Source organism: Saimiri boliviensis, chromosome 11 (assembly GCF_048565385.1).
Source record: "Saimiri boliviensis isolate mSaiBol1 chromosome 11, mSaiBol1.pri, whole genome shotgun sequence".
NCBI lineage: Eukaryota > Metazoa > Chordata > Mammalia > Primates > Cebidae > Saimiri > Saimiri boliviensis.
The window spans coordinates 45062508-45076058 of NC_133459.1; the positions used below are offsets into that span (position 1 = coordinate 45062508).

The following is a 13551-nucleotide window of genomic DNA, read 5'->3' on the forward strand; positions in this document are numbered from 1 at the left end:
GCTCACCGCAACCTCCGCCTCCTGGGTTCAGGCAATCCTCCTGCCTCAGCCTCCTGAGTAGCTGGTATTACAGGCATGTGCCACCATGCCCAGCTAATTTTTTGTATTTTTAGTAGAGACGGGGTTTCACCATGTTGACCAGGATGGTCTCAATCTCTGGACCTCATGATCCACCCGCCTCGGCCTCCCAAAGTGCTGGGATTACAGGCTTGAGCCACCGCGCCCGGCTATTTTTTTTTTTTTAATTTTTTTTTTTTTAAAGATCGGGTTTCACCATATTGGTCAGCCTGGTCTCAGACTTCTGACCTCAGGTGATCTGCCCACCTCAGCCTCCCAAAGTGCTGGGATTACAGGCGTGAGCCACCACACCCGGCTAATTTTTGTATTTTTTTTTTTTTTTCTTTTTGAGACGGAGTTTCACTCTTGTTACCCAGGCTGGAGTGCAATGGCACGATCTCGGCTCACCGCAACCTCCGCCTCCTGGGTTCAGGCAATTCTGTCTCAGCCTCCTGAGTAGCTGGGATTACAGGCACGTACCACCATGCCCAGCTAATTTTTTGTATTTTTAGTAGAGACGGGGTTTCACCTTGTTGACCAAGATGGTCTCGATCTCTTGACCTTGTGATCCACCCGCCTCGGCCTCCCAATGTGCTGGGATTACAGGCTTGAGCCACCGCGCCCAGCTCTAATTTTTGTATTTTTAATAGAGACAGGGTTTCATCATGTTGGCCAGGCTGGACTCAAACTCCTGACCTCAGGTGATCCACCTGCCTCAGCTTCCCAAAGTGCTGGGATTATAGGTGTGACCCACTATGCCCCGTTGGTTTATTTAATCTTTAATAGCAACATTGGTCATTAATTAGTTCTTTCCTTCAACTAACATTGACTGAGCTTTGTCCTATGCACTGAAATTATACAGGTGAATCTGACATAGTCTCTGCCTTAAGAAATCCTAGTCTTGGCCAGGAGTGGTGCCTCAACGCCTGTAATCCCAGCACTTTGGGAGGCCAAGGTGGGTAGATTACGAGGTCAGGAGTTCAAGACCAGCCTGGCCAATATGGTGAAACCCCATCTCTACTGCAATACAAAAAATTAGCTGGGCGTGGTGGCACGCACCTGTAGTCCCAGCTGCTTGGGAGGCTAAGGCAGGAGAATTGCTTGAAGCGGGAGGTGGAGGTTGCAGTGAGCTGAGATCAGGCCACTGAATGCCAACCTGGGCAACAGAGTAAGCCTCCGTCTCAAAAAAAAAAAAAAGAAAAGAAAAGAAAAGAAATCCTAGTCTTGGCCAGGTGTGGTGGCTCATACCTATAATCCTAGCACTTAGGGAGGCCAAGTCAGATGGATCACCTGAGGTCAGGAGTTTGAGACCAGCCTGGCCAACACTGGCGAAACCTCATCTCTACTAAAAATATAAAATTAGCCTGGCATGTTGGTGAGCATCTGTAATCCTAGCCACTTGGGAGGCTGAGGCAGGAGAATCACTTGAACCCAGGAGGTGGAGGTTGGAGTGAGCTGAGATCACGCCATTGCACTCCAGCTTGGGGACGACAGAGTGAGACTCTTAAAACAAAAAGAAAAAGAAAAAGCAAGAAATCCTAGTCTCTGCCTAGTTGAGAAGATAAAGTACAGTAGAGTGTGATTAGTACTCTATTATATATATTGTGGCTAAGAGCAGAGTGGTACAGTGAGTCATACAGACCTGAGTTCAAATCCCAGTTCTGCTACTTTCTACCAGCATGATTTTGGGTAACTGTTTACCTTTCTGAATCTTAGTTTCTTCATCTCTAAAATGGATAATACAATTTCCATTTATGTGGATGGAAGAGAATTCTCAGAAGATAATACAGGTAAACTGCTTAGTACAGTGCCTACCACATTAAATGGGTTCATTAAATAGTAGCAGCCATTATGTACATAGTGCCACAGGAGCACAGAGGTGAGAAAGACCAGCAGCCTGGAGTCACTGAGGAAAGCTTTGCATAGGAGATGACATCTGAGGAACTTGCCTGTGGAAAAGAGCTCTAGGCAGAGGAGTGGCATGGGCAAAGAGACATAACGAAATCTAGCATCAGGAGTGATGAGGTGGTCAGGCTTCCTGGACTGTAACAAGCTTGGAGAGTGCCAGAGAAGTTCACTGGGACCTCACTGAGAAGGGCTTTGAATGCTAAGCTAGTGAGCTTAAAAGATCTTGGACTTGATGCTATAGATGGGAGAGTCAGTGGAGGGTCTGTGTTTAATTGCATTGTTAAAGCCTGACCTGAGGGAGCAAGACTGATAGATGATTCCTTAACTAGTGGTTGAGTTTTGTGTGCCTTCCCCAGTGTGGGGCTGGATATAGAAAAGGTATGGGCCTGATCTTGCCCATGTAGTTCTTGGAAAAAGAGGGAAGGTGGTCCTTTATGATTTCCTTGAAAAAGGCTTAAAAGAGAGAAGTAATAGAGGTGTGGGGAGAATGCGGGGACAGGAAAGGGAGAATAGGGATTAGGGAAGAGATGTGAAAGGAAGCAGAGGGAAGCTCTAGCTTTGCTAGCTGCGTGGATTCTGGTTGGACATGGAGACGGGGCCAAGTCCGTTTAACACTGACGGCCCAACAAGGCCAGGAATCTAACACAGAAGACGTCTGGCTCAGAAAGTTCTGAGTTGGGTAGGCTGATGTGGAGGGAGGACTCCCTGAAAGCATGTGTTTGTCACATGGCCACATGATCTCTGAAGAGTATAGGTGGGCTGCCAAGGCTCTGGAGGTTGGGGCAGGGAAAGGGATGGAAAGGAACCAAGGGAATCTTTGCTTTATGGGTATAGCACTGGTCTGGAAACAGGAGGTCTGTCTTTTGAGCCTGACATTCTCCATAGTCAGATTGGTGGACCCTTTCTCTTGCTGCCCCCTGCCTAGTTCCCAAGTCCCTAGAGCCTGTAATCTTTTTTGTTGTTGAGATAGTTTCTCACTATGTCACCCAGGCTGTAGTACAGCAGTGCACTCATGGCTCACTGCAGCCTTGGCCTCCTGGACTCAAGCGATCCTCCCACCTCAGCCTCTCAAGTAGCTGGGGCTATGGGTGTAAGCGATTACACGCAGCTAATTTTTGTGTTTTTTTGTAAAGATGGGGTTTCACTATGTTGGCCAGGCTGGTCTGGAACTCCTAGGCTCAAGTAATCCGCCCGTTTCAGCCTCCTAAAGTGCTGGGATAACCAGCATGAGCCACTGCGCCTGGCCTGGAATGTTTTTTGACTCCTCTTTTCCCGTCTACATGAAACTTTGCTACCATATAGGGAATGTCATATTGTACTCTGAATAAGAATTCTTTTGTAGGGACACAGGCTCAAGAACTCTGAGAATCAGACTTATCAAGCCCTGGACAGCCTGAACACTAGCCGGCGGGTGCTCATCTCTGGAACTCCCATCCAGAATGATCTGCTTGAGTATTTCAGCTTGGTACATTTTGTTAATTCCGGCATCCTAGGTAAGAATCTAGCTGTGTTTGCCACATCAGAGAGGAGCCCTTCCTTGTCTTTGGGAGCTGAGGAGAGAAAGAAGAGAATGCTAGTTATATGTGGGTCATTAAGCACTCTTGTAGGAAGACTTCTCTTGTCAGGGAGTAGCAAAGCCATTGGAGGCCTTGGATCTGCTGAGCAACTCAGCAAAGCCCATGTCAGCCATTTCTCCTTTGCAGAAGTGGCAGGGGCTCTACAGAATGTGGTGTCATGATGAGCTGAGGGTGGAAATATTACTCCTAGGCATTTTTGCTCCTCACATCCTAGCTCCCTTACAGGAACTTTGGCCTCAGAGCAAGCTCTGTCTTGGGGAGATGTGTGTTTTTAAAAAATCATTTTAACCATTTTTAAATGTAATAATTCAGTGGTATTAAGTACATTCGTGTTATGCAACCATCTTCAAAATTTTTTTTCCTATTTGCTAAACTGGAAATCTACCCTGTAACTTCTCTCCTCTCCCCTCCTCCCAGTGCTTTGGGAGGCTGAGGTGGGAAGATCACTTGAGGCCAGAAGTTCAAGACCAGTCTGGGCAACATAGTGAGACCTCATCTCTACAAAATAAGAAAATTAGCTGAGTGTGGTGGTGTGTGCTGGTGCTCCTAGCTACTTAGGAGGCTGTGATCATGCCACTGCACTCTAGCCTGGCCAGAAGAGCAAGGCCCTGTCTCTAAAGTAATAATAAAAACTCCTCGGCCGGGCGCGGTGGCTCAAGCCTGTAATCCCAGCACTTTGGGAGGCCGAGGCGGGTGGATCACGAGGTCAAGAGATCGAGACCATCCTGGTCAACATGGTGAAACCCCGTCTCTACTAAAAATACAAAAAATTAGCTGGGCATGGTGGCGCATGCCTGTAATCCCAGCTACTCAGGAGGCTGAGGCAGGAGAATTGCCTGAACCCAGGAGGCGGAGGTTGCGGTGAGCCGAGATCGCGCCATTGCACTCCAGCCTGGGTAACAAGAGCGAAACTCCGCGTCAAAAAAAAAAAAAAAAAAAAAAAAAAAACTCCTCATTCCTCCCCCACATACCCTGGCAACCACACATATACTTGTGAAAGGGTGCATTAGTGCCACTCCAACTTGGCAGTGCTCAAGAGAAATCACTTTAGGCAGAGAACCTGCTGAGTGGCATGATTATGACCAAGTAAACACACTTGTATAACCACCATCAGATCAATTACTAACACTGTCTCAGCAGCCCCTTTTCTAATCTCTGCCCTCTCCTTTTCACTCCAGAAGAAAACTCTTTCCTGTCACTATAGGTTGGTTTTGCCTATTTTTGAATTTATATAAATGAAATCATACAGTAAAAATCCTTTTACATCTGGTTTCTTTTGTTCAACATTATGTTTATAAAGTTTGTTCACATTATGTGTAGCAGTAGTTTGTTCATTTTCATAATTGCATATATTTCATGTTATGAGTACACTAGAATTTATTTGCTGGTTTTGTTTTGTTTGTTGAGACAGGGTCTCTGTTGCCCAGGCTGGAGTACAGTGTTGCAGTCATAGCTCACTGCAGCCTCAACTTCCTGGGCTCAAGCAATCCTCCCACCTCAGCCTCCTGAGTAGCTGGGACTACAGGTACACGCCACCACCCTTGGCTAACTGTAGAGATGGGGTCTCACTATGTTCCTCAGGCTGGTCTTGAATTCCTGAGCTCAAATGATTCTCTTGTGTCAGCCTCCCGAACTACTCTAATTACAGGCATGAAACCCTGTGCCTGGCCTCCATCTTTTTCCGTTTGGGTATCTGGTTCAGCCAGCATTATATATTGAAAAGACTGTTCTTTCCCCATTGCTTTGCAGTGCTACCTTCTTCATAAATCAGATGTTCATACATGTGTTGCTATATTTATGGTCTCTATTCTATTCCTCTGGTCTGTTTGTCTCCTTGTGTCAGTACTTCTCTGCTTTATTTACTGTGGCTTAATAAGTCTTGATATCCATTAGGGTAAATATTCTAACTATACACACACACACACACACACACACACACACACACACACACTTATTTATTTATTTATTTATTTATTTATTTAAAACTTTGACGCAGGGTCTTGCTTTGTCACCCAGGCCGGAATGCAGTGGTGAGATCATGGCTCACTCAGCTTCAGCTTCCAGGCTCTAGTGATCCTCTTGCCTCAGCCTTCTGAATAGCTGGGACAACAGGTGTACACCATCATGCTTGGCTAATTTTTGTATTTTGGGTAGAGGTGGGGTTTTGCCATGTTGCCCAGGCTGGTCTTGAACTCTTGAGCTCAAGCAATCTGCCCAGCCTCCAACTGTATTCTTATTCTTTAACATTGTCCTAGCTATTCTTGACCCTTTGCATTCTCATGTAGATTTCAGAATCAACTTTTCAGTTTATGCCCTTACTGCCTGCCATACCGCAAAAAAAAAACCCTAATTGGATTTCAGTGGGGCTGTATTGAATCTATAGATAAATTCTGGAAGATTTTTCAATTTTATAATAAGGAACCTTCCAATATATTAATATGATCTGTCTCTCAACTTGTTTAGGTCATCTTTATTTTATTTTATTTTATTTTTTTTTTTGAGACGGAGTTTCGCCCTTGTTACCCAGGCTGGAGTGCAATGGCGCGATCTCGGCTCACCGCAACCTCCGCCTCCTGGGCTCAGGCAATTCTCCTGCCTCAGCCTCCTGAGTAGCTGGGATTACAGGCACGTGCCACCATGCCCGGCTAATTTTTTGCACTTTTAGTAGAGACGGGGTTTCACCATGTTGACCAGGATGGTCTCGATCTCTCGACCTCGTGATCCACCCGCCTCGGCCTCCCAAAGTGCTGGGATTACAGGCTTGAGCCACCGCGCCCGGCAGGTCATCTTTATTTTTATTTATTTATTTATTTATTTTTTGAGATGGTGTTTCGCCCTGTCTCCCTGGCTGGAGTGCAATGGCGTGATCTCGGCTACTGCAACCTCTGCCTCCCGGGTTCAAGTGATTCTCCTGCCTCAGCCTCCCAAGTAGCTGAAATTACAGGAGCTACCATGCCTGGCTAATTTTTTGTATCTTTAGTAGAAATGGGGTTTCACCATGTTGGCCAGGCTGGTCTCGAACTCCTATAGGTTATTTTTAATTTATCTCAATGTGGCCGGGTACAGTGGCTCACAACTGTAATCCCAGCATTTTGGGAGGCCAAGGCAGGAGGGTACCTTGAGCCCAGGAGTTCAAGACTAGCCTGGGAAACATGACAAAACCTCATCTCTACAAAAAAATACAAAAGTTAGCTGAATGTGGTGGGATGCACCTATAGTCCCAGCTTCTTGGAAGGTTGAGGCTGTGGTGAGCATGATTGCCCCACTGCACTCCAGCCTGGGTGACAGGGAAAGAACCCTGTCAAAAAAAAAAAAAGAGAATCAGCTGGGTGCATTGGCTTAAGCCTGTAAACCCAGCACTCTGGGAGGCCAAAGTGGGTGGATCTTGAGGTCAGGAGTTTGAGACCAACCTGGCCAACATAGTAAAACCCCATCTCTACTAAAAATACAAAAATTAGCCGAGCATGGAGGCAGGCACCAGTAATCCCAGCTACTCAGGAGGCTAAGGCAGGAGAACTTCTTGAATCCAGGAGATGGAGGTTGCAGTGAGCCGAGATCGTGCTACTGCACTACAGCCTTGGTGACAGAGCAAGACTCTGTCTTGAAAAAAAAAAAATCACTCTGGCCATGTTTGTCGTTTCAATCCATTTTAAGTAATTATATATTTGGATTTTAATCTATCATCTCACTATTTGGCCTTTCAAGTCTTCACTGCTTTGATAACCTCTCTGATCTGTTAAACAGAAATTGGCCTATATTTTGGTTAGCTTTTCTCTTGGTAGAAAGGCTGGTTTGTGAGAAGGTAGCCTTCCATCACTGGCCATGGGAAAATCATTCCTTTCCAACATTCTTCCGTTTTCCCTCTCTCCTGTGTTTAGGGACTGCCCAAGAATTCAAGAAGCATTTTGAATTGCCAATTTTGAAGGGTCGAGACGCTGCTGCTAGTGAGGCAGACAGGCAGCTAGGAGAGGAGCGACTGCGGGAGCTCACCAGCATTGTGAATAGGTAATGACCTCAAGCTAAGTCATTAGAATTGCCTCCCAAACCATCTGTGGCCAATCCTTTGGGGAATTTGCTTATCTAGAGCCCTCAAAGGCTGGGATTCTAGAAAGGGAGTGGGATCTGTGTCCTAACCATGGCTACTGAATAAACGAAGGAGTCTTGGAAGCCATGTGCCTGCTTGCTTTCTGACCTAGGCTCAGTGGTATGGTTTTGGTCTGTTTACCAACCTGCTGAGGAAGCTCTTCTCTGATGCTGCTGAACTTCTTGAGCAAAGTATACTTCGGAGCATTACTAGTATTTCAGAAGCTTCCTGTCAGTTTGGTCTCAGACTTGAAGCATTAGGCTTTTCCCAGGGCCCATAGTCATTCTGTGACAGGTAGAATATCTGAAAGATGGTTGTGGCTCCCAGGCTAAGAGGAGTTTTTGTTGTTGTTTGTTTTTTTTTTTTTTTGAGGTGGAGTCTTGCTCTGTCTCCCAGGCTGGAATACAGTGGTGTGATCTCGGCTCACTACAACCTCCGCCTTCTGGGTTCAAGCAATTCTCTTGCCTCAAGCCTCTGGAGTAGCTGGGACTACAGGCGCCTACCACCATGCCCAGCTAATTTTTGTTTTTTTAGTAAAGATGGGGTTTCAACATGTTACCCAGGCTGATCTTGAAATCCTGACCTTGTGATCTGCCCGCCTTGGCCTCCCAAAGTGCTGGGATTATAGGTGCGAGCCACCGCGCCCAGCCAGAGGGCTTATTTTTTCATGGGAGTTACATAACCCAAGGGGAAGGCACATTCTGGACTCCTTTGTTCAGAGGTGGTATGCACACTTGACAGGTTACATTCTAAAGAGTTCTCCTGCCATTCTCAACAACTGCCTGACTACCCAGCTACCTCTCCCTACCAATTTTAGATAGGAGGCCGGGCATGGTGGCTCATGTCTATGATCCCAGGACTTTAGGAAGCTGAGGCGGGTGAGTCACTTGAGATAAGGAGTTTCAGGCGAAGGTTGCAGTGAGCTTAGATGAGCCACTGCACCCCAGCCTGGGTGACAGAGCGAGACTCTCAAAAATAAAAAATTCAGATGGTAGGAAGAAGAATTGGTGTTTTCTTAAGATCTGCTTCTTAGGTGCCTGATTCCTGTCTTTCCTGGTCTTCCCAGGCGGTCTATGCTTAATTTCATTTAGCCTGGGGCCATGTGGCAGCGGGCATTTGGACAAATGCAAGCAGAAACTCCCTCAAGGACTTTGTAGTTTGCAGCCTGCTTTTCTTGTTAGTGTTCTGTCTCAATGGGAAGCCTCAGTCTTTTCTTGAAGACTAGGCAACCTATTGAAGAGGAAGAGAAGCTGCTGTCTGTCTAAGCTAGCACGTTTGGAAGGTTTCTGTTCCCACAACTGAAACCCTGATACAAACGTTTGACATAGGTCTGATGAGTCTCTGACATTCTTTGTTTTTTGAGACGGAGTATCGCTCTTGTTGCCCAGGCTGGAATGCAATGGTGTGATCTCGGCTAACTACAACCTCTGCCTGCTGGGTTCAAGTGATTCTCCTGCCTCAGCCTCCTGAGTAGCCAGGTTTATAGAGACCTGCCAGCATGCCTGGCTAATTTTTGCATTTTTAGTAGAGACAGGATTTCCCCAGGTTGGCCAGGCTGGTTTTGAACTCCTGACCTCAGGTTATCTGGCTGCCTCAGCCTCCCAAAGTGCTGGGATTACAGGCATTAGCCACCAGGCCTGGCCAAGTCTCTGACATTTGATACTGTAAAAGATAGCTAGTCTTGGTCCTTTGGGTGGTAGCTTTGATTCCAGTACTTAGCACAGCAATTTTATCAGCCTCTTGCCTTTTTTTCCTGTTTTCTCTAGATGCCTGATAAGGAGGACATCTGATATCCTTTCTAAATATCTGCCTGTGAAGATTGAGCAGGTCGTTTGTTGTAGGTACTGAACTCAACTCAAAGATGTGAAGTGAGTGGGTCAAAGCCCAGCTCCTGAAGCATGGCTGGGCTCTCAAGGTGTTTTCAGAGGGTAGGAGCATGGTCTAGCTTTTTCCACTGACCTAACTGCCTTTTTCAGGCTGACACCCCTTCAGACTGAGTTATATAAGAGGTTTCTGAGACAAGCAAAGCCAGCAGAAGAATTGCATGAGGGCAAGATGAGTGTGTCTTCCCTTTCTTCTATCACCTCGCTAAAGAAGCTTTGTAATCGTGAGTTGAGCTTGTGTCCTGGTCACCTCTGTGAGAGTGAGCAAGGAAGGGTATGTTCCTGTAGTGGCCTGGTGACTCTAAAACTTGTCCAGGGTCATCCTCATAGAGGCCACATGTGATTTCAACCCTACCCAAGACATGAACCCTGCACTGTGGACTCTGTTTACCAGACTCTTTGCTTTGGGAAATTGAGTTCATCTTCTGTCCAGCCCGTGCTTGATGACCTGGGATATGTCAACTGTTTGTGAGTGCTTGCATGTACCCATGCTCATATACAGTGTTGGGCAGGAGGAAAAACAACAAAGAAACCTTGCCTGCTCTGTTATAGCTCCCTTCTTGTTGGGAGGACATACTAGTGATGAGACTGTCCATCCGTCATCCCACATGGCACTGACTGTATCCTGTTGGAATTTGGTAGGATGAAGATCAAACAAGTCTGATGTTGAAGAAGGCTTTCTGGGGCAGGCTTCTAAAGAGAGCTCTAGTGAACATTGAAGTAGAAACTTCAGAAAGCAAAGTAACTGGATTTTCTTGTTTTCCCCCAGATCCAGCTCTAATCTATGATAAGTGTGTGGAACAGGAGGATGGCTTTGAGGGTGCCTTGGACCTCTTCCCTCCTGGTTACAGCTCTAAGGCCCTGGAGCCCCAGCTGTCAGGTGACCCTTTACCTACCAGTTTTTGGGCTTCTCTAGATGGAGGATGGGAGATCGTCTTTATGCTAGGACTGTCCTGTTTCGAGGCAGGGTATCAAGAGTAAGAACCCTGGGCCATTGCAATAGCCAGTAGGGGACTGTTGGTTGCTGTTCTTCCCAGGTAAGATGCTGGTCCTCGATTACATTCTGGCAGTGACCCGAAGCCGTAGCAGTGACAAAGTAGTGCTGGTGTCGAATTACACCCAGACTTTGGATCTCTTTGAGAAGCTGTGCCGGGCCCGAAGGTAGGGAAGAGTCTAACCAGGATGCCAAAGGGGGATGTATCCCTCCCCGACTTCCCCTCTAGTTCTGATTTGTGGATGTGGGCACATAAAGGATTTCCCTGAAGATATCTTCCCTTATTGCTGCGATGGCCCCAGATCTCTCTCCAAGTACAAGATCCCCTAGTCCCTTGGGTATTCCCTTAGGACACATTCCTCGTCTCTAGCTCCCTGTCCCTGCCTTTGAGAGTTTAGAGCCTCAAGCAGTCCCTACAGTAGCTCTGGCTCCAAGAGGCTCTGCTTTCTTCTTGGGTCTTTTTAAAAAAATTTTTATTTAAAATTTTTTTTTCCCCCTAATCACTGAAGATTTGTTTTCTTGGGTCTCGGATCTCCCTTCAGGTACTTATATGTCCGCCTGGATGGCACAATGTCCATTAAGAAGCGAGCCAAGGTTGTAGAACGCTTCAATAGTCCATCGGTAAATGCACATCACCTGTCCCCACACCACCAATGCAGTATCATCAGAATTAAGGATGGATAGAGAAGCTATAAGGGGTTACCTTGATTCCGAACCCCCCCCCGCCACCCCCCAGTGGATATAGTAGGGTTTGGCTGGTTGGTGATGGGCTGGGCTGGAAACTGACTTTGTGGGTTCGGAAATTAGCTGGTAAGCAGACAAACTGGTGGTTTTCACAACTGGTACTGAGTAGTATAGAGGCATCGAGAGGAGCTGGTTGGGCTGAGGATCCCAGTTTAGGTTATAAGAGGTTCCTTTTCTCCTGTTTCCTCTCTTTCCAGAGCCCTGACTTTGTCTTCATGCTGAGCAGCAAAGCTGGGGGCTGTGGCCTCAATCTCATTGGGGCTAACCGACTGGTCATGTTTGACCCTGACTGGAACCCAGCCAATGATGAACAAGCCATGGCCCGGGTCTGGCGAGATGGTCAAAAGAAGACTTGCTATATCTACCGCCTACTGTCTGTAAGGATAGTGATAATAGTCATAGTAGGGGTGGGTCATGGAACAAGACTTTCAGGACCATTCTTGTTTCTTAGTGCCTCTCTTTGGCCTTTCTGCCTCTAGCAGTAGCCAAGCTATGGGCCCAGAAGTGAGTCTGTTATTCTTCTGTTCTCCCTCCCCTTCTCTGCGCCCCATTCCCTCAAATCATTCTTACTGTGCCATCTGGACACGTGTTCAGTACATCCTTTTCACAGCATACCTGCTTCCGTCATACCTGATTTCTGCTGTGTCACTGGCCTTGTAGTCTTCTCTCATCCCCTGTCCTATTTGCATTCTCCATGTTATCAATTATTTACTTCAGACCATCCATCCCACAGTTCCTCTCTTGAAGCTTATGTCGTTGGACTTGACTACCCTCTTTTCTTCCTTGCTGCAATCCTCTATCCTCTGCTATATTCCTAATTCGTTGATGACTTTGGACACCAGCTCAGCCATCATTCCGTTCCCAAATCCAGCAATCAGACTGGCTGATATCAAGGACCATGTGGTTATCCGGCACTCTGACCTTCATATTTCCTTGACCTCATCTCAACTCCCCTGCATCTAATTATTCCTAAGGTCACACTGTAGAACTTGTTAGTACCCAAAACTTTAATAACTGTCATTCTACTCTGACTTCTTGTCCTCCTAGCTTTCACATACCTGCTGTATCTGCTTCAGCCTAATGTTCCTGCAGTGTCTCCTCTTCCCACTCTCCCACTCATCTGGCTTGACTTCCTTTATTTAGCCCAGCCCTTACTGTGCATCCTTTCAGCTACTCTTTTCCCAGTACCTGTTCCAGTTGGATTATTTGAGCTGTTTTTAGCTTCTACACCAGCTACATTGCTTTTACAGGCTGGTACTACCATAAATTCATGTTGTCTTTTTTGAGGTGGGCCGTATTTCATTTCCTTCGACCATTTCAACATCTACCATTTCTCTCAAATTTCCTACCCAACTCATCTTTCTGCTAATTTGTCAGACTTCTTATACCACTGAACCTACCTTCAAATATACTACTGACTTCCTAATTGCCAGAACAGGAGGCTACTGACATTTCCTCTTTGTGTATCTCACACTGTTGACTAATAATCCCTTAAAATGCTCTTCTATGACAGGTGTGGGAGGATCACTTGAAGCCAGGAGTTTGAGGCTGTAGTGAGTTAGGATTGTGCCACTCTAGCCTGGGTGACAGAACAGGATCCTATCTCAAAAAAAAAAAAAAATTTTTTTTTCTCTTGTCTTTGGAAACTCTACTCCGATTCTTCCACCTCTCTGATTGTACACACTTGTTATACTGGCAAATCTCTTAACTATAAAATTTTAACCCAGATCTCTTACCTGAGCTCTAAACCTCTATTTCTATCACTTAATTTACATTTTCACTTAGATTTCTTTTTTTTTTGAGACAGAGTTTCGCTCTTGTTACCCAGGCTGGAGTGCAATGGCGTGATCTTGGCTCACCGCAACCTCCGCTTCCCGGGTTCAGGCAATTCTCCTGCCTCAGCCTCCTGAGTAGCTGGGATTACAGGCACGCGCCACCATGCCCAGCTTATTTTTTGTATTTTTAGTAGAGACGGGGTTTCACCAAGTTGACCAGGATGGTCTCGATCTCTTGACCTCGTGATCCACCCACCTCGGCCTCCCAAAGTGCTGGGATTACAGGCTTGAGCCACCGCGCCCGGCTTCACTTAGATTTCTAATGGGCGCTTTAGAAGTATCATGATTGAGACAGTTTTGTTCTGTTACCTAAGCTGGAGTACAGAGGCATGATCACGGCTCACTGCAGCTTCAAGCTCCCACCTCAGCCCTCTGAGTAGCTGGGGCTACAGATGTGTGCCTCCATACCTGGATCTTTTTTTTTTTTTTTGAGACGGAGTTTCGCTCTTTTTACCCAGGCTGGAGTGCA

At 46.4% G+C, this 13551-nt stretch overlaps 1 protein-coding gene across 4 annotated transcripts in view; it reads left to right on the plus strand.

Moving 5' to 3' along the window:
* Positions 1-13551, plus strand: part of RAD54L (RAD54 like) — a 35272-nt gene that overhangs the window by 20242 nt on the left and 1479 nt on the right. For 3 of the 4 annotated variants that reach the window (XM_074380750.1, XM_003936883.4, XM_074380752.1), the window contains 8 exons: positions 3308-3458; positions 7421-7547; positions 9393-9467; positions 9603-9733; positions 10279-10389; positions 10547-10670; positions 11046-11124; positions 11445-11624. In XM_074380750.1, the coding sequence (XP_074236851.1) occupies positions 3308-3458; positions 7421-7547; positions 9393-9467; positions 9603-9733; positions 10279-10389; positions 10547-10670; positions 11046-11124; positions 11445-11624 (978 nt within the window). The remainder of the gene's footprint in view (positions 1-3307; positions 3459-7420; positions 7548-9392; positions 9468-9602; positions 9734-10278; positions 10390-10546; positions 10671-11045; positions 11125-11444; positions 11625-13551) is intronic. The other variant, XM_074380751.1, reaches the window with a different exon arrangement.